General features: G+C 45.1%; 1 protein-coding gene across 3 annotated transcripts in view; it reads right to left on the bottom strand.

Moving 5' to 3' along the window:
- MPRIP (myosin phosphatase Rho interacting protein) overlaps positions 1-21,831 on the bottom strand; it is an 845,921-nt gene that overhangs the window by 395,327 nt on the left and 428,763 nt on the right. For all 3 annotated transcript variants that reach the window (XM_078665226.1, XM_078665225.1, XM_078665227.1), the window contains exons 8-9: positions 20,180-20,321; positions 6,544-6,660 (exon numbers count right to left, since the gene is read on the bottom strand). In XM_078665226.1, coding sequence (XP_078521352.1) covers positions 6,544-6,660; positions 20,180-20,321 — 259 coding nt within the window. The remainder of the gene's footprint in view (positions 1-6,543; positions 6,661-20,179; positions 20,322-21,831) is intronic.

A 21,831-nucleotide genomic window follows, 5' to 3' on the forward strand; every position in this document is an offset into this window, starting at 1 on the left:
TGGGTAGATATTTCTTTAGGATGGAGAGTACATCATCATCCCCAAAAATCCCCAGATTTGATGCGCATAACTATAACATGCCCAAGGAAAGCTGAAAAACTGGAGATTATTAATATCTACACACGTGGGGCTTCTGGGAGAGCCTTGTCACCAACTCTTTCTGCTTTGGAGGTAGCCCTAGGTGAGTGCAGCGGAGACTCGTTAATTATGGTCATGGGAGACTTTAATTGTACATTCGAGCCTCTATTGCCAGATGAATCTCTGGATCTGTATGACGAAGACTCAAGGAGAGGTGTCCCGTTACTTGATCTTCCAATCATAAATAGATGGACGCCCAGAATTATTCAGCTAAATTCCCTTACACTTGAGCATGGCTTGAGAGCAGCCAACGGGAGAACACGCTCAGACCTAGCGGGGGAACATACATATAATAGGGTTGGTCACTCATCCAGGATAGATTATATCCTTCTAAACTTTTCCCTGTGGGCCCACATGAAGGATATGATAGTTCTACCTTCCCTGGACAGTGACCACAATGCACTTTCACTATCCCTAACACGCTGGTGGTGGGAGAGTCACTTAGCTTGTGGAGACCTTGATGCACCTGAGCTAATGTCTTCGGGAGGGGTGGTTCCCTCAAATTGCCTAAGACGATTAAAGTGGGATAAAGTGGCAATTGATGAAGAAAAACTTTCTTGCATTCGAGCTGTTACCACTGCGGCCTGTGCCATTTTGGAAAATGAGCCTGTCAGCCCAAATCATATTTCAGTAATGTTTAGCGAGGTCTCGACGTCGATTGGGGACCTATTCAAGGCTAAAATAAAAAAGGGAAACAACAACCCTGATAAGCGTCAGGGCAAATTTGGCTGGTACTCGAAAGAGTGTCGTGCTGGAAAGAGAGCACTAATATTGGCAGTAAAAAGTGGAGATGCTACCCTAACAGCCATTAAACGCAAGAGTTACAAAGCAGAGTTAAAGTTAGCAAGGAGAGATTGGGAAGACGCATTTTGGCAGGAACTCCGTGTCGCCAGTGGTGAAAAAAATGCAAAAGGCTTTTGGGACTTATTACGCAAGAAAAACAGACCCATAGACACTGTCATCACATGTAACATAACTGAGGATCTATGGTATTCACATTTTTCAAAATTGTACACAGCACCTGTAGCAGAAGTGATGGACTTCGCTCTACCACAGATCTCTCGAGGCGATGGGAGCTACGAGGAAAGCCTGTTTACTAGGAAAGAAGCGGAAGGTGCCATAAAATCTCTTGTTCCGCGCAAAGCGGCTGGTCCCGATGGCCTTCCTGGTGACCTGCTTCGTGCAGACTTGGGTAACTGGAGTATGCTAATCGCATCAGTTTTAAACGCTGCAATGGCGGGTGCTCCCCTGCCCGCCTCATGGATGGCCGCGGAGGTGGTCCCTCTGCACAAGAAAGGCTCAAGAGAAGACCCAGCGAATTACAGGCCGATTATCCTGATCGATTGTTCGCAGAAAGTAGCAGGCAAGGTCCTTTTAGCCAGAGTTCAGCAGTGGGCAGATGAAAACAAGATACTTTCAGATTTCCAGGCTGGGTTCCGAGCTGGTACAGGAACAATTGAACAAACGTTAAGGCTACTTATGATCTATTGGAAGGTCATCGTGATTGGGAAGGGTACCTTATATCTGGCCTTCATCGACCTCCGCACGGCCTTCGATTTGGTCCCCAGAAATAATTTATGGAAGGTTTTGTGTGACCTCGGCATGCCACCCTACTTGCTTCACCTGATCATGAGGTTCCACGAAAAAAACTATGCCCAAATTCGCTGGGGGCCGAATGGTCAAAAGACCTCAAGAATAGATGTGAATAGAGGTGTGAGACAAGGGTGCGTACTTGCACCAACACTCTTCTCGCTCTATGTAAATGGGGTGGTGGACTACTTGACCGGGATACCAGCAGATGCACCCCGTTTGGCAGGCCGTTTAATTCCTACCCTGCTTTTTGCGGACGATACTTTACTTCTGTCAAAATCCCCGATGGGACTTCAGCAGCTTCTCTCTGGTTTTGACGCCTTTTGTAAGCAAAGAGGACTCTGTATTAACACAGATAAAACAAAGTATCTTATCCTGAATCCTCCGCAAAAACTCGGCCCTCCCCCAACATTGGGGTCTGTTGCACTGGAAAGGACCAAGACGTTTGATTACCTGGGTATCCGGCTGGTGGACTCCATGAAATGGGACCACCACTTGACCAAAATGTTGCTAAGTTTGAAAAGAGTAACTGGGGCCCTGTTGAAAGAGCAGAGAGCAGCCTCCACAAAACCTATAGCAGCAGTAATGGACATTTACTCGGCCAGAGGAGTAAGTGCCGCTCTTTACGGGGCGGAACTCTGGGGGACGTCAAGCATGAAAGAGCTTACTCGAGCTGAGAACATCTTCTTGAGAAGTTTGATGTCCCTCGGTCCCTCTGTCCCTATCCTGCCGTTGCAATTGGACATGGGCTGTCGGGCGATTGAAGACCAAGCTAAGTTACGCCCTTTGCTTCTGTGGGCCCGCATCTGGAGAGTTCCTGAGCTCTCAAGTTATGCGGATGGCCTGCGGGAGATAATCAAATCTACAGGCTGGGCAAAAATAAAGTGGCTAAAGGACATCAAAGCATTACTTGTCAATCTGGGCCTAGAAGAAGCATGGCATCAACAGACAGCCCCCCCCCCCCCAAATTAATGTTAAAACAACTCTACTGGAAATGGGTGGCAAATAAAAGATACTCTTCTGTGACGATTTGTAAATCGACTAGAAATTTTATGGAGTCTAAAGATGTCCCCATTAGAGAACTGTATTTGGACATTATCTCAGCCCCATGGGAAAGATCCCTGTATTTTAAATTTAGAATAGGTCTTCTCCCCTTAATGGAACTCACAAGCCACTGGAAAATTCCCCACCAGACTGCTCCGTGGTGCCCTTTCTGCCCACAGCGTCATGAATCTGTCCCTCATTTTTTATTCGAGTGTTCTGCTTATAAAGTTCCACGGATGAAATGGCTAAAACCCATGTGTCTTACACTGGGAACAAGACATTGTAATGTGGCACTAAGGATATTACTTTCAGACACTCGCTCATTTTATGCATGCGCCACCTCGAAGTATCTTGGGTGGGCATGGCGGATTCGGTCAAAAAGACTTAGACAAATTGTTTAATCATGTTTTTATTTCTTGGGTCTGTTTCATAAACATAACTTTTTTAGGTAATTTATACAATTTTTCCCCCAAAAAATAATAGTAAGAATTGCTGATTTCTTCATGCAAGGGGTCTTTTTACACGTTTTATCCTTAATGCTTCAAAATGAATTTTATATGTATGTATGCTTTTTAAGATATTTTTATGTCGAAATAAAGCCTTTTTGACTTGACTTGACTTGAGTATACATACCTGGGTTTAACTTTTAGGAGAAATCTGACTTGGGGCGCAGATTGGGATGCCACTAGGCAGAAGGCCCTCTTGCAGGCAAGCTGTTTATCGGGATTCAATGGCAGATTCGGGGGGCTATCCCATATCCCATTATTAAAGGCCTATGAAGGGAAGATCTCACCAATAGGGAGAAGTGTTTTCTCTTGATCCAACCTATGAATGGGACAGACTGGAAGGGGTAGTGCTTAAAAGACTTCTATCACTCCCACAAGGTACCATGGTCCAGGCTATAAGGAGAGAGTTCAGTCTGGTCTCTTGGAACATGGCGGCCGCCACTCGGGCTCTAAGATACTTTGACACCCTGCTGGAGAATGATGAGGTGGTTAAAGTTTCCAAATTGTGTTAGGAAGAGAGCTAAAGCAGTGAAAGGATGTGGGCAAAGGCAGTTAGAACCAGAATGACTGCAATGAAGAACCACCATTTAAACAGTGGTACAGTCACATCCTGGCTCACTTTCCCTGGCAAAGGCGTATTGAGAGAATCTGCTGCTATGGTGTCACAACAATGGGATTTATTATATTTAAAGAAGAAATCATCTATTAGCTTCTCGTTTGCATCATTTGGCCAGGATTGTGTTTTCCCTTATTTATCACAGTTACCAGATCCAGGTTTGAGAAAAGAAATCCTAAGGGTTCGGGTGGGATGTAATCCAATCTATTCATCCCACCCATATAGGACTGAGGTGCAAAATAATAGTGGTCTTTGTCCCTGCCCTTTGAAAGCCAAATGCACTATTACGCATATTCTTATGGACTGCGCTTTTTATCTTGCAAATCGGATCAAGTTTTTAAGACCTTTGTTTTTTAAATATGATGCTCTTCATAGGAACAAAGCGGTGGAGTTACTGTCTGAGGTGCGATATTTAGATGTGGCAGTTGGGATTGCTCGGTTCTTACGATCTGTTAAATAGAATTTAAAAAAATGAAATGTAATGGTGATAGGGTGGTGAGGAGGGGGGTTCATTTAAAGGTTTTAATTAATGTGTACTTTTTAGAAGGTTTTATGGACAATTGTCTAAATAAACTTGTTTTTGAACTTCGACAGTGCCTCAACATCGATCTAGATCTTGACGGCGGCCGTCTTGATGGCCTCGTAGTCGATGGAAGTCAAACGAGTCAACAATGTTATCAACATCGATACTAATTGCCTCGACGCTGATCTGTGGTGCTTCCTCGACCTCGAACCATCTATAGATGGCGAATAGGTGGGCACCATACTTCTCCTCGACGTCCACACTCTAAATGGCATTTTTCTGAAGTTGTCTTCCTGGCACACCCTCCAGAGACAGATGACAGAGGCCTGGTAGAGGACTGACCAACTCCTCCCTCTGAAGTCCCACCATCAGACTGCGTCTGCTGTAGCACTCTTCGGTAGCATGGAGGTGAAACTTTGCTCTGTAGCTCATGGTGCACTTTGAAAATAATACACACCTCATGGGATCTGTTTGAGACTTTTTTCTTCCACAAGCTGGGCACTCCTCAAAGAGAGAAGGCATTTCTCAGTGAAAATATCTATATCTAAATTTTTCTGTCAGAAAATAACAGAAAGAAACAGGGAGAGACAAAAAATCATTGAATGAAATAGTTGTCACAAGTTTTAGTTGTAAATGTTTGAGGAAAAAAGACAAAATTGGCTGAGCTCAATGCTCTGGGGTCCTGTCAGCAGGAGCCGGAAAAAAGAACTGAAGCAACTGCCACCTGCTCAGCATAATGAGATATTGGTGGTCCCTGAGTTCTTAAAGGCACAGTCTCTATTTTTAGCTCATATAATGACAGCTTACGGGGCTACTCCGTCCTGTTTTCCTTCATCTCTATGCTCTATCAAAAAAGGGTTTGTGAAAGAGATTTATGCTGTTATATTAAAACATCATGAAATTATACACATATATAATTCTCCTGGACCCTTTTCTAAGTACAAGATGAAGAATTGGGCCATTGTAGCCTAGTCCTATAGGCTGCATAATATTTTTCTTTCTTAAGTGTCTCTGCAAGCCTTCCTGAAGAAATTTTAACATCTACACTTAAGAAAATATATTGTAAAAAAGTGCTCTGGTGTCCCCGTACGTGGACTGGTCTATTCAGTGCTTATGATTAGAAATGGAAATCCCCTACAAGAGAACTTGAAGTATCTTTCACCCATTTTTATGTGTGTGTACCCTGGGTTTGGTACCCAGGCTGCAATAAGAAAGATCCCACTCATCCATTAACTCCAACATGGTGAAGACACAACAGAAACCAAGCACAAAGCAACCAAGTATTAGGGAGAACATGAACCTGAGGAAATGCAACAACCGCTTTCTCAGAGCAAATTGTCCAGGTGCAGTGAAAATATATTTATTAAGAAGCCCTGTACAAGCCAGCAGGTGTAGGAGTTAGTGACAATATTGATGAGCCAATAAAAGGCGAACTCACAGGTACAGCACCTGCCGCTAAAGTTCCCGTCAAGATTAGATGTGGATTTGATTATTCTAACATCACAGCGTTATCTGGGTGGGATCCTCTCCCAGCATCTTGAGATGACAGAAAATTACAAGTTTTGACTACAGGATGGTAAGGTAAGAAAACACTACTGTCTTTAGGCAGACTACAAAGTTCAAGTTTGGAACTCCTACTGCAATGAGAGAAGAGACCCAGGCTCATTCCGATAGATCCCTATGTGACAAGTGTTCCCCATGGAGCCATACACCTACGACTAAGGTTAGTGGCATCATAGGCCCATGCTGTGGATTATATTCTTATTGCCTTTTGAAAGAAAAAAAGTCTGGGGTCTTGCTAGTGGATGGTACATAATCTACAAATGTGGTCCCTCCTATTTGAACTATTACAACATGGATCACTTGTTACTGGAAGAACTAAACATAGGTAACTAATGCTTTTTAAGATTGGGATTTTAGTTTGTTTTTTTATAGCTCACCTACATTACTATTTGAGTGGTGGGTCGTTTTAGTCAATGTGTCCTTTCATTTAATTTAATTGCTGCTCACGCATCCCTCAATACTTTAATCACAATTTTAAGTGCAATGTCAATCAAAGAAGGAATTTGCATGGCAGGCTAACATTCAAATGCAGGCCAACCTAAAGCACAGATTCTAGAGCTCACCGTCATGGAAGACTCAGTAGACCTTCTATCCAGCGACTTCGCTCGACGGTACGGTGTTAAAGGTGAGGCGGGCACATCTGGGATAGCACCTTCTACTGACGTGCCAACAGCAAAGTCCTGCAAGGTTAGTTACATCAAAGCTGAAATTTCATTTGTACCACAAAATGCGTAACACCGCAAAGAAATACAGAGCTAAAAAAAAAATATATATATATATATATATATATATATTTACACACACACGCACACGTGTGTGTGTGTGTAAAATATTAATTACTGTGTTGATGTGTAACCATTTGTTTACAGCGTGCAGTGCTTAAAATTGGCTTGCTATGCACAATAGTGTGCTGGACCTAGTTGTTTATTTATTTTGAAGAAGTTAAAGTCACAAGACATGTTGCCGCTTCACCCTTAGTCTATAATGAGCCAGCACACTAGCTACATCTCATATTGTTTTCTGCTCAAGGGGTGAGTAGTGTAAGTGGAGTGCATTGTCGAAGAATGTGATGCGCATAATAAATGGAGTAAAGGGCATAGAAAATAGCATCTGTGATCAAAGCTGGCTTCCAAAGAGAAGGGTGGGCACATGTGAATCTACAGCACTATACACTCTGAGTAGATTGCTACAGTATAATTAAAATTTTCCAGTATTTTCCGTTTGTAGGCATGTATTGCTGTAGATGCACATGCTCTGCATAGACTATAATGCAGTCCTCCACAAAGCAGTAAGTAGCGAGCAGATAATACAGATGTCTGTAGATGTCTACACAATTATGCTTGGTGAAGATGTGTGGTCTTGACCAAGTAGAAGCCTTGAAGATGCCCATTAAATGGTTACTGCCCAAAAAGTGGGCTCTAAAGGGAACTGGGAGCGCACGCTTGGCTACAGCATAACAAGTCTGCATGCACTTAACTGTCCATCTTGCAATATAGGTTTTAGAGACAACATGACTCTTGTGGGGTTTAAAAAAAGGCTACAAAAGTTCATTAGTCTTCCTAAAAGGCTTAGTTCTATGAACTGAATTCATAAACACCCTCTTTAGATCCAGAGTGTCAAGGGCTCTTTTTGCCAGTGACTGAGATTTGGGGGGGGGGAGAAATCGGACAGCTAGATGGTCTGGTTCATGGGAAAAGGCGACAACTTTGGGAAGAAATTTCGGTTTCCTACAAAGAACTACCTTATCCTTGTGAACGCATCTGAGAGAGGTGGGTGCGATGAGGAAGGCCACCTTCTAAGATAAGAACAGTAGGCCACATTGTAATGTAGCAGTTATAAAGATAGCCCATGGGTCGAGTGAGGGCCACATTCAAGTCGCAGACAGGTGCAGGGTGAGTCTTTGGAACTACTACTCTTCTAAGACCATCCATGAAGGACTTGATGACTTTAACCCTAAATAGAGATCAATGTTTTCTGTTTTGGACATACGCTGCAACTGCGGTCAAGAGCAAGCATATGGAGGTGTACGCAAAGCCTGCCATTAACAAGTGCACGAGGCAGCAGACAATCGTCTGCACAGGAATCTTGAAAGCGTCTAATTGTTTTTAGAGAGAGTAGTGAATGAACATTTTCTACTTGGCTGCACAACAAGTGAGAGTGGTGGAACTATGCACCTCTGGTAGGATAAGCAGGCCTTTTTCTGAAGTTTCAGTTGGCTGAATGCTAAAAACTCAGGTGCTAGATAACTAGGTTCAGCCATTTTAGCTTGGGTGTCTGAGCTGGCCGAATATGAAACTTCTCGTGGGAACTAGCGGACATCTCTAGAAACATTGAATACCAAGGCAATTTTGCTTAGGTTGGTCCATTAGGATGAGAATCATGGACTCACTTTGCATGTAAGGGGAGGGGGAGGAGGAGCATAAGCCGGATAAGCATAGGCAAACATCCCTAAGCAGGTCATCCACAGTGCATTCCCCATGAACTGTGGGCGTGGATACCTGCAGGAGACGTTTTGGCACTTTGCATATGTGGGGGCGGGCACATAGGTCTATGTGAGGGGTCAACATGTATAGAAGTACCAGTGAAGGATGTGGGGGTGACGTTTCCCCTCGTGGCTTTGTTGATGGGTACAGATGAGCAGGTCCACAAAGTCATTTCTAGTCCCTGCAAATGCTCTGCCCCAAGGTGAATGTTGTCCAGTACCAAATGAACAAGCTACTTACCGTTGATAATTCTTGATCTGGTAGAGACTATCTAGTATTAGATTCCTTACCTTAGAATTCTCCCCAGGCATCGAGTAGATCTGGAAATATTTCTTCATCAGTACCCCTGCAAGCAGGTAGGTGGCTTCAATATTGTTGGAAGTGACGTGTCACCCCAGCACGCTAACATCAGTTACTTTTTGTGATTTTCCATGCAAGAAGCACGGAGCCATGAACTACACGGACTACAGGTGTGGAATACCAGGGCCATGAAAGGGCAAAGTCCTATCCCTGGAAATCTGTTCGCAAAGTGGGGAGGATGGGTGGTTTGGTAAGGAATCTGTGGCTAGATAAGAGTCTCAACTAGATAAGGCGTTACCGAAGGTAAGTAACCTGTTCATCTGATAGAGACTTCAAGCAGCAGATTCTTTACCTTAGAATAGATATCCAAGCAATACCTCCCCAGAGGTAGGTCTGGGGGTCATTTTCACAAGAAAAATTCCTGCAAGACTTAAAGGGTAAAATGCCCATCCCTACAGATCTGAATGTCCAGACAGTACTGCTTTGTAGACGTGGGCAAGGAAGCCAACCTTGCTGCATGGCAGATATCCAGGACCGAAACTCTGTATTCCAACGCAGTGGTTGCAACCTTAGCTCTGGTGGAATAAGTACACAAAACCTCAGGGGTTTGCTTCTTAGCCAATGCATAGGAAATTGTGATACAGAGCACTTCTGTACGGCCTGTTCATTCTTCGTTCCAAAATACCACACGAAGAGTTGGTCATCCACCCAAAACTTTTTTGTGCGGTCAAGGTACAATGACAACTCTCTTTTTGGGTCCAGGCGGTGAAGTCTCCCCTCTTCTTTGGACGGATACGGTGAAGCGTAAAAAGTATGCAGTGATGAATTGCCTACATGAAAAGGAGTGACTACTTTCGGGAGAAAGGAAGCCCTCATACGAAGTATCAGTTTGCCTGGGTAGAAGGTCAGATAAAGAGGCTTGGATGACAAGGCTTTAAGCTCACTGACCCTCTGGGCAGATGTTAGAGCCGCGAGAAAGGCTGTCTTGATAGTAAGGAGCCTGAGTGAACAATTGTGCAGGGGCTCAAAAGGAGCGCACATAAGGAAAGTGAAGACATGGTTGAGGTCCTATTGGGGCATAGGTGGGAACAAATGATGTAAACCTTTCATAAACCGATTTACAATAGGAAATGTGAAGAGTGATGACTGGTTAGGCAACCACAGAAAAGCTGAAATAGCAGAGAGCTAGCCCTTTAGAGTGCAGAGAGCAGAGCCCTGCTGGGTAAGGGAAAGGATGAAAAAGAGAACCTGAGAAAGTGGCGCAGAAAGGGTATCGACCTGTCTTTCTGCACATCAAGCCACACATTTTGCCCAACAGCTGGAGTAGACCATCTTAGTGGAGAGATGTCCATCTGAAAAATAACATTACAGAATTTGGGAGGAAGGTCGAGATCTAACAACTGTTGCAGCTCAATCTCCATGCAAGAAGGCAGAACGTTGACAGGTTCGGGTGGGGAACCTGCTGCTACGACAGAAGATCCTCCCAAAGGGGCAGCCTGATTGGAGGACCAATGGTCATGCTCAACAGCTTGGTTACCACACTCTCTGTGCCCAGTCCGGTGCCACAAGGATGACTTGTGTACAGTCATTCTTGATCTTCTTGAGAACTCTGGGCAAGAGTGCTATGGGAGAATGGCGTACAGAAGGACTGAGCTCCACTCAAGATGAAGTGTTGCCTAGCAGGAGCCCCTTTGAAAACTCCAGCACGCAGAACTGCTGAAACTGCACGTTCTCGGCGGTGGCAAGCAGATCTAACCAAGGCTCTTCCCACTGCTGAAAGAGACTTTGCACCACCTTGAATGGAGATGCAATTCGGGATACGCTAAACATTTTCGACTGAGTTTGTCCACTTTGGCATTCAGAGAACCTGCCAAATGTTGAACCACCAAAGAAATGCCCGACGTTCCAGCCACGTCCAGAGACGCAGGGTCTCTTGACAAAAGGTACATGACCCAACCCCGCCCTGCTTGTTGCAGTACCAAATGGCGGTGGTGTTGTCTGTGGACACCTGCAATAGCCTTCCCTTGATGGAGGGTAGGAAGGATCTCAATGCAGCCAGATCACCCGGATTTTCAACAGGTTCATGTGGAGTCCGGATTCAGCCAGAGACCAGAGGCCTCTGATCTCCAGCTCTTCTAGATGGCTGCCCCATCCCAGTTATGACACATCTGTCACTACTGTCAGATCTAGTTGGGAAAGTGAGAGAGATCTACCGCAGACCCAATCACGGTTCGCTAACCACCACTGCATATCGTTTGCAGTTCCCTTCGACATCTGTATCATGTTGAAGAGTTTTGCCTAATGCTGTGTCCACTGGAATTTCAGGTCCCACTGCAGAGCCCGCAAATGCCAACGGGCATGCGTCACAGCAGGAGGCCATGAGGCCCACCAGACTCAGAGTCAGTCTCACTGAAATCCAGGATAGATCGGTATAATACCCTGAATATTATGAAGTCGCCGTTCAGGAGGATAGACCCAAAACGGCACTGCTCTGATGAAAGGGAGTATCTGAGAGGGAGCAGAACGTCTGTGGAGAAAACCAAAACGCTGGAAAATCGTAAAAAATACAAATTGGCACACTAACTACTTAAAAAATATTAAAGTAACAAAAACACTGTATCTCACTCAAAGAATAAATAAAGCGGCCCACTCTAGCAAAGAGCTTTATAAAATACTGAAGGAATTTACAACCCCTCAGGTGGAACAATCAGTATTTAACCCCACTGTGGAGTGGGTCAATTCGCTGTCATCCTATTTTGACAACAAAATCAAATTGATTTATTCCACATTTACAGACACCAGTCAAGACTCATCCCAACATGGTGACGATCCCTTTCCCAAGCCTATCACCAGGGAACCCATAGATAAACTCTATCTTAAAGAATTTGAGCCCACCACCACTTCAGAAGTGCTAGAGGGTCTCAGGAAAATCAAATCTGGATCCTCTACCGACCTGCTGTGTCCCCGAAAATGCACGGAGATACTTCCGCTACTGGCTCGTTCTCTTACTAATATCTTTAATACCTCTTTCGAGCAAGCATCTATACCTAGCAGTTGGACGCAAGCTCAGGTTAAACCGATTCTAAAAAAGCCCACCAGCGACCCCACCATCCCGTCCAACTACCGACCTATCTCTTTACTGCCCTATTTCGGGAAGGTACTGGAATATTTGGTGGATAAAACGCATCACCACATATATTGAAACGCATGCGCTCCTGGACCCCTCACAGTCGGGGTTCCGCGACGCCCATGGAACCGAGACAGCTGTTATTGAGATCGTGGACAACATCAGACTTAGTCTAGCTAAAGGCGATTCCGCAATTCTCATCCTATTAGACCCATCGGCTGCCTTTGATACCATATCCCACAGCATCCTGAAACATCGGCTGTGGGAGATAGGTGTCAGAGGCAAGGCCCTATCTGGGTTTGAGAATTATCTTGCGGATCGCCTAACCTATATTAAGGTTGACACTCTTGTATCTAGCAGTCTGCCCCTCTCTGTAGGTGTCCCGCAGGGGTCAATTCTCAGCCCCATGTTATTTAACCTATACCTAACTCCGTTGACCAACATAATAAAATCTCATGGTTTCACAACAGTGTCGTACGCTGACGACACTCAGGTGCTCATCACCTGTAACTCTGATTTTCTTGAAACCAGCGTTAGATTCAAAAAGTGTATGATTGACATCAGCAAATGGATGTGTGAAAACAAACTCCAACTTAATTACAGCAAAACGGAAATGATTCGGCAAGGCCAATGAAGTCTGGTCACAGGATTGGTGGCCCCTAGAACTTGGACCTTGCCCCGTTCCTAAGGAGGTGGTTCGTGACCTGGGAATCATGATTGATTGTTCTCTTTCCATGAAAACCCACATTAACCACGTATCCGGTGTGTGCTACGGGATACTGCAAAAATTGCGCAAAATCTTTAAATCGCTACCTCTTGAAACCAGAAAGCCTTTGGTCCAAGGCTAAATCATAAGTCGCTTGGACTATGGAAACGCCCTGTTTGCCACCATTAATGAGTGTTTACTCTCTAAATTACAAACGAAACAGAACGTCGCTGCTAGACTGGTGTTAGGACTACCCCCTAGGTCTGCCTCTATTCCCAGCCTCAAACAACTGCACTGGTTGCCAATCGTCAGAGAAGCCAGTTTAAAATATTAAGTCTAATCCATAAACTCCTTCACAGCACTGGGCCTACTTATCTTGCGAAAAAATTGTTCTGGTATCGCCCTTCCAAATCATTAAGATCCAGTGCAAAATCCCTTTTAGTTAAGCCATGAGCTCGGACATCGCGAAATGGATGTCGATCATTTTCCTATGTAGCTCCTCCACTCTGGAATAAACTCCCCCTCCCCCCCATCTTTTGTCTATTTCTAACCACCTGGTGTTTCGGAAAAACCTAAAAACCTGGCTCTTCCCCAAATAGCCGATGCTACCTCAGTCCAAAGCTTCGTCAAGGTTGCTGTTTTTCACTGCAAAGTGCCCTGAGACCTTCTGGTGAATTGTGCGCTATATAAAAGCATCTGACTTATGACTTAGTCAGGTGAGAATTTGGCATGTTAATAGTGAACTCCAGCGAATGCAGGAAGTCCCCCATAGTCTGGAAGTGAGAGATGACAGACTGGGGAGTGCCCGCGCTCAACAGCCATGCATCAAGATAGGGGAAAACTGGCACCCCTGTTCCACAGATGAGCTGCAAGCATTGTCTTCACCTTGGTGAATACCCGAGGGACACTGGTATGGCCAAAGGAGAGCACGGCGAACTGAAAGAGCTCATGGTCAACAGTAAACCGCAGGTAACGTCTGTGGGCAGGCAGGACAGGAATGTTTAAGTATGTGTCCTGCAAGTCCAACACTACCATCCAGTCTCCTGGGTCCAGGGCAAATAGGATCTGAGCATGAGTGAGCAGCTTGAACTTTTTCTTGTAGAAGAAATTGAGAGAGAGCAGGTGGACAAAGGCCTGCGTGCATTTTGGGCAATTTAATATCTGTGGGCTCTAGGCCCACATGCTGAAGAAATGAACAGACACCAACACCGTGATCGTAGTTACTGGTAATGGCCGCGAGTACGGGCACTCGTGCTCCTTTATTAGTAGGGCTCCTAATTGGTTCCACCTGTGTTGGATGAGTGTAGGTGAGTGTGTGGGCCAGCCCTCAAGGGAGCGGCTAGCAAAGCATTCAACTGTGTCCAATAGGACACAACAGGCAAGAGACAGTAGTGGGAATAGCAACCACAAACTAACTTCTGGTGTCGGCACTCTCTTTGTGGCTCCCTTGGCCAAGAGAGCTCTTCCACTTCCTGGCGGAGAAGGGACAGGTGGTCCTCCCCCAGACTGACGTAAGTCAGTGCATGGAGGGAAGGGTAGTCTTGAAAAGGAGGAAGAAACCTCTTCGGGCAATCTTCAAACATCACTGGTCTGATGTTATAGACTGCTCGTGGGGGAGCTGATAGCGGATCCTATCCCCCACTGGGTGCCCGTGTTGGTAAGAGGGCAGACTAGAAGCGGGAGTGGTGGACTGGCCGACCTCTGGCTGCCCGACCTACGGTGTCTGTGGGTGGTACATCCTCGGCTAAGCAGGGGCTGGAAAGCTTGTGGGGTGTGGTGGCTAGGGAGGTAAAGACATGGCTGAAGCCCCTTCCGTAGCCACGAAAGGAGCAAAAGGTGGATTGGGGTTGACGAAGGGACATGGAAACACCCAAGGACCTGGCCGTAGCCCTGCTGCCCTTAAAGCACTGAAGCGCATAACTCTCCTTGACTCCGAAGAGACGAAGCCATCGAAGGGCATGTACATAAGAGATGCTTGGACATCCCTAGAAAAGGCAGTAGTCCTAAACCAGGCTGGCCACTGTCGACGAAACTGCTTTGTCCAGTGAATCGGTGATGTCCAGTCCACATCGAATGATTAACTTTGAAACATCTCTCCTATCGGCAACAGACAGGGAAAGCAAGCCCGGGCCTCCTCCAGAACTTTTGGCAGCACCTGTGCAACTGTATCCCACAGAGCATGGGAATAGCAGTCCAAAAGGCATGCATTGTACACAGACCACAATGCCAGGTTGGTGGAAGAAAGGTTTTCTTGCCTAAGTTGTCAAGCCTCTTGGAATACAGATCCCGTGGTGCGGTTGGGAACTCGGCAGGTTTTATGTGGGAAGAGGAGGCTTGCACAACAAAGCTCTCCAGGGTTGAGTGTTCTGTGAGGAATTTGGGGTCCCCTGGAGCGGGGAGGTGGGCAATTGTCCTGTTCATAGGAGCCTCTGTTGGGCCTGGACCAGGTCCCAAGCTTGACATCAGTAGGTGCTTTGTTAAATAGGAGAAATGGTACTGAAGGGGACACTACTGGTTGAAGCACTTCTGTCAAAACATTTTGACAACCACTGAGGCCATGCTAAGGTCCACGGCCTCTGCCGCCCTACTCACCACCACTGCTAAAGAAGCTCCCTTCTCCGTAGCAATGTTGGAAAGAGAGCATGCCAGAATCTAGAGAAGTATCCAGTCAGCAGGCGTCAGCAGGCGTCAGCCAAATCCTCACATGAGTCCATGTTAGTATCACATTGCTGGTTTTCTTCAGGGTCCAGCAAATCCTGCCATTCGTCCATGAGTTCTAACCCAGAAGAATAGGGCTCAGGCTCCAATATGTTAGGCATGGTTCCAGTTGGCACTGGGCGATGCCCCACCAGCTCAGTGTCCAACTCAGGGATGTAAATGGGGAGGGCGCCAGTAGCGTCAGCCTCAGGACCAGCACCGGGGAAGGTCAAAATGGTATGACCAGCGCCAATCCGGATCCATCTGTGGATCCCTGGGGCCCAACAGGCAGCAGAGTGGATCCATTAGGGGCCCCTCCTGAATAATACGGGTCCCAAAGGGGAGCCAAAGGGAACGGGCCGACTAAATATGAGGTGTATAGCCTCACAAAATTCTGTTAATTGGGAGGGGGCTTCTCCGGCTCCCGGAAACTTAAGGAAGTGCGTAGTCGGGCCAGACACTGGCTAATCGTGGAGCCAGGCCTCCAGTGAAGCTACCTCGTCTCGTCGGACAACAGACAAAGCAAAGTTGAAGCACGCTTCGAATACTTCTTGTGGCAGGACTTACCCATATGACCCGACAACTTTGAGTGGGACAAGCTTCTCGCACTCCGCCACCGCTCCTGGGACCGTCCCCTCAACCGGGATCTGGACCGTTGTGGCATCGCATGGTGAGTCACCAGAGATTGCTCCCTCAAGGAGTTGGCTTAACGGCTAGGGCGCTCGGCCTCAGACCTCGGAAACTGGGTTTGAGTCACGGTAATGATGCTAAAACATTCTGTGATTCTGGGCAAATCACTTAATCCCCCCCGTGCCTAACAAAAATGAATGTGTGTCCTCATGTAAAGTAACTGGTGCTATGTAAAGCGCTCTGATACCCGATTCGGATCCGGGTCAAGTTTGCGCTATATAAAACTCTGCAAAAAAATTAATAAATAAAAAGGACGACGGGTGCATGGTGCGGCAATTGGAGCATGCCTTCGGCTTGTGGTCACCCTTGAAGCACCAGAGGCACACATGGGGCGGATCTGTCACGGACATAGAGAGGTGACGGTCACCACAGGGCTTTAAGCCGGCCTTCTTAGATGACATTCCAGCCACACCAGGAAGAAAAAACCTCAAAACATTTTGACAAAACATAGAAAAAAGTTAGTAAAAAATTAACTACGGGGTAGCTCTTCTTGGATCCGTGCTGACTCCTGCGAAAAGAAAAGAACTTACTTCAGTGAGATGGGGTGGCACCTATGTAGGAACTGCGGATGTCAGTTCCGGAGTGGACGGTGTCATGTGGAGCCGAACGACACCACCAACCGGAACGCCGGGGTACTGCTAAAGAAAAAATTCCAGATCCAGTCTTAAGCCTGGAGATAATTCTATAGTAAAGAATCGGCGCTTAGAAGCATATATCAGATTTCCTGAATCTACGAGGAGAGCTGAATGGAGGGGATGCCCCCGACATCCATCGCTTCAGGATATATGACATGGCTGACATGTTATCCATCTTTATTGGTACTGTTCTTCCCTTCCACCCTCCAAATAAGCTTCAGGGATTCTTTCAGGGCTACTCTGATGGCTAACAGCTCCAGATAGTTTATGTGGTACCCCTAGTGGTTGGGGGTCAGGTGACTTGGACAGTCATCTCATGGAAGTGAGTTACTCACCTCAAAGATTCATCAATGGTGATAGTCACCTGAAGAAATGGACCTAGAAAGAGCCTACCAAGCAAAAGTTTGTTGCTGTTCAACCAAAGCAGAGAGCTGAGCCTTGGAAATTACCAACACTAGATACTGGTGAGGATGTGAAAGTGTTTAGGGAGGATGAGCCTGTTTGTTCAATGGACGAAGGTCAAAAAGTGATCAGAACATACCATCCTCTTTGGGGATCAGGAAGTACAGAGAAAACACCCCTAGCCCACATTGTTGTGCGAGTACAAGTTCAAGCGGACCCATTTTGAGGAGCACTTGCACTTCTCCCTCCAGAAGGTGAAGATGGTTTTACTTAGTATGTGGCAGCAGGTGGCATGTTTTCAGCGATTCTGTGGAATTATAGGTAGTATCTTTCCCATGCAATAAAGGAGCCTCACTGATCTGAGGTTATTTGTTTCCACTTACCGAAGAAGTGAATTACCATACAGATGTGATTTGATCAGGGGGAACTGACGGGGATTCACTGCTTGTTGGGGAAGGCACCCCTTGTAAAGCTACCTCAGTCCTTCCAACATCTATTTCCACTGTCTTTTTCCCTACTGACCCCACACGTTGGTATGTCCTTGGTTGCTGGGGGTCCTGAAAGGACTGTTGGTGCTTTTGGGGTCTCTGGCATGAGGCCATGGGTTTTTCACCTTCCTTGGTTTGCTGCCTATAAAAAGCAGATCTGGGACTGGGAGACTCTAGGACTTTACGATGTCAGTATCCATTTTGATTTCTTTAAGCATCTGGTCAACTGGGGGCCGAAAAGATGCTCTCCATCAAAAGGAAGAGTTCAATAGGTTCTGTTGCACCTCAGGACTAAACTGCGACACCTCAAGCCAAGCATCCCTGCGGAAATATCTGGTGCCTCAAGGACACATCTAATGTTGACACAGTGATGGTTTTCCCCTTGACAACCAACTACTGTCTGCATTTAAGTTGGTCTTCTGGGAGTTGCTTTACCAGCTTCTACATCTCGTCCCAGTGATGCTCGTCGCACCTGGATAGGTAACCCACAGGGTTTGTAATGAGTCAGTGAGAGGCTGCACCATGTGCTACTAGCTTTCTAAATGCATCAATAAGGTTAGATTCCTTATAAGGTGGAGGTGTGTCCCTTGTGGCAAGTCCCTTTTAAAGGCAGTGTGGACAATGATCTGCCCATGAATATAAGCTCAAGGAATGACCACTCTGTCTTTTACCGGATCCTTGACGTTTTTGATGGCTGACCTAATTATTTCCTTCAACATGGGAAGGTAATGCACAGTTTTTTCTATCGTGGACATGGGTTCATCAAGAAGTCGTTGGGTGAGGATGGGTGAGGATGGGTTTGAAGGGTAGAGTTTGCGTCTGGGTCGTCTTGGGTGTCTACCACATAGTCCCCCCATAGATTATCTTTCTGTCGAGGACCCAAGGGCTCATCATAGGGGGATCTGTGCAGAGTATGGACTTCCAGGATCTGAGTAAGTGTCCTTTAGATCTGAAGGAGGGAAGTGTGAGGGAAGTGGTGTTGGAGTAGTTAGTGACAAGGGAGAGAACGGTGGAAGGTGCAGAGTCTATAACCCTCTTAAGAGAAGGTGGCCTCTAGTGGACGAGGTCTAGTTCCTGTTCAAATGTCATTCTGCATTTCTTCAGGATCCAGAGGAGTCCTGGAGCCGGGGATTGGCAAGAATCGTGCCCTTGTCCAAGTGAATGAAAAGTTTATTTTGCTTTGCATTAAGGCCCTCAGATAGTTTCTCAAATATCCACCACACTACCGTATCTGGCCTTGGCGATGAGGGGAGCTTTGGTTTCAGCTTTGTTGACGATTGCGGAGGACCTTTATGCATCAATTTTGGCTCCGACCATGGCTTTTCAGAGATTCAGAGACCGAGGCGGCATCCAAGCATGATGCAGATCAGTGCATTCCAAGTCCTGGAATCACAGGCAGATGCTTTGGGGGAAACAATAGCACTGTTTTCGTTGCAGGGCTAGAAGGGTGAGTAGCTAGAACCAAGAAAACCAGTGTGGACCACGTCAATCTCTGAGCCCTATTCCTAAACATCTGAGGCCAGAAGTGGAAGAAAACAATCTGGTGTGGAACCAGTATGCTGGTGGATTGTGTACCAAGGGTGGATTTACAACAGGCCTCATGACTTTAATTTCTTCAAAGAAAAACAAGTTGCAACGGTCTGAGCACAACACTAGATAGCAGGAGTATGCAGAAAATGTGCATCAACAGACACACATGTTACAAACACACACACACACACACACATATATATAGAGAGCGAGTGAGAGCAATAATCTCGTGGCAGGAAGTTGACAGATTAAACTCAGGAAGTCATTACAAACAACAGGACTATTACAATCTTATCAAGTATACAGACTGAATTTAATTTTGCTTTTTAAACATGAATCCACACAGCAGACAAATTACATTGAATGTTATTTTTGGTTAGCAGTACATTGACAGAATTTGTGGAAATGTGACAACTTACAAAGCACGCAGAAACATATTTACAAAAACACAATGTAGAGCTACGGCTTTGTTTAAACATTTATTGAACAATAAGAGACAGATCAACCTGCAAGTAAAGGAATTTTTTATAGGGCTGCTACTACTACAAGCAAACACAGCATTTTTTTATTTCCTTCTTTGTTCTGTCCCTGTCCCACACCACTGCACAGTTCACTCTTTTCTTTCCTAACTTTGCTATTAACACTTCAATTATGTTTTCGTCTTCTACTTTACTACTCCTCTGTTCTCCATTATGTCCCACTCCTCTCTTCTGCTTTCTTTATTTGTATGTCTAGCTACCAATTTAAATGTTTTCCTCGCTCCAGATATTTCCCCTCTGTCTTTACAAATAGAGGACCCCTTTCCTTGTATGTGATTTATTTCCCACGACGTTCCTCTGCTATCCTGTTCCCCTACATCCTGCTCCTTTTCCTCAACTGTTTTCACCCTCCAGTTTTCTGCTACTACTTTTGGCCTCTGCTTTCAGGATACGGATGAAAATTTAAATAAAAAACAAGTTTGTATTATTTCTCAGACCTGCAATTTTTCTCCTAGTTGGGCATTCTCATAAATGGTGTTTTCCAATGTTTTAGTTTAGTCACTTTTTGTAATCACTGCATTGGCTTACTTGATCTTTAACACAAATGATAAGAGGTAGTGATACTACAGGCTTAAACGTTCAGCTATCTCATTATAACTTACCCTTTTCCTGGGAAAAACTCTCTTCTCGCTTCTCCCTTGTCGAGTCTCACTACACCGGACAGAGGCAGCAGAGCAACTTGTTTCCATTTGATCTGTTGTTTCAGTGTCTGGTGCTTCAAACTTTTCAATCACCAGGGAGCGCCTAGATGATAGACAGGAGACACGTTCCACTTATATCAACAGAAGCCAAAGCACTACGTCAATTAAGCACGGCAGGACACAATTATAAAAGAGTAAAGGTTCATTAAAACTGCACATCGTGGATTAATTGGAAACATTGTATTACAATTCAAAAAAAGCTTACAGCGTCATCAGAGAAAAAGGACATGAATTAATAAAATAAATATATAGCCAGGTATCCTTAGTAATAATGTAAAGTACTCTAACATTGATTTTAACAGCACTTCCCTTTATGAAGGACATTTTTACCTGCCACCTCTCCAAATCCATCAGAATTCAAAAAGACAAATTAATTCCCTCACCTTTCCAAAAATGTCTGTGTCAGAGAAAACACTCAAATAGAACTTTGGTCAATCCACAGCACTGATGCTAATAAAGATCAAAATTACAGAAGTCTAGACCCAAACAGAGTTAGTGATATACTGGCTGTTACTGCATGGCATTGTTCATCCTAGAATACACTACCCCTTGACAAGCATCAGGGTAGGAGATGAGGTATAAGGTCTCTAAGAATGTTTTAAATCATAGTAATTAAAATAGGCATGTCTTTTGGGGATAGCATTATAATCTTGCAATGTCTAAGGCTCTACATAACCACTAATGCTCAATACAATTTACTTTGCTTTTTATCCACCAACACTAAAGAAACTCAGAAAACTCCTCACTTTCCATAGACCTGCGAGGCATAATTTCACACTCAACTGTTTTTTTCTTCTTTTTTTACCATGACACTTTCTTTGATTATTGTTTCATGTTCACTGGAACTGAAATTTTTGTGAAGGTGTGCACCAACAAATTGCTCTCTTTTCGGTTTCTCATGAAAGCACCTTAACTTGATTAATTTATTCTAATCTTACTTACAGTAGGAGATTTGAGTTGGAGGACGAACATAGCGGTTTCATGGGAGACAAGCGTTTCCATCCTTTAAGGGGGTGAGCACAAGAGGGATGCGTAGAGCCAACTCCTTCACATTCCCACTAGAAATATTGTTAGGACAGATGTTAACTGGGAAGCTGGAGCTACACAGACTGGTACTTGATGGCTTAAAGATATGGCTATTGCCATGAAGCTTGCTAAGATATGTGTGTTATTGTGGGCTGACAATGTAGAGACCCTTATAAGTGGTGTCGTTTTGGTAGTGATCAGATAAATATTAATGCAAAAAACCTGTGAAGGAGAGGTGGGTGATTTTATAACAGTTCTGTTTGTTTAACCTGCATTGGATTTTGCAGAGGTGGGCTGTGTTGTTTCTGCTGTTTTGATAAAAATGTATTTCTTAACAATATAGCTGACGTTAAGCAAGACCTCAAGCTTGAGTCACAGGCAAGCTGATCATCTCACCATCTGAGTCACTTACATATGCATACATGGCATTGGAAATATATTTATTAAGACAATTGGTGGCTGCAAAACTGTTGTAAATAAAAGGCTGCAGAATCAAAACCCAACACACAACGCAGACTGGAAAAAGT

This window comes from Lissotriton helveticus, chromosome 10, assembly GCF_964261635.1.
Source record: "Lissotriton helveticus chromosome 10, aLisHel1.1, whole genome shotgun sequence".
In the NCBI taxonomy this organism is placed as follows: Eukaryota; Metazoa; Chordata; class Amphibia; order Caudata; family Salamandridae; genus Lissotriton; species Lissotriton helveticus.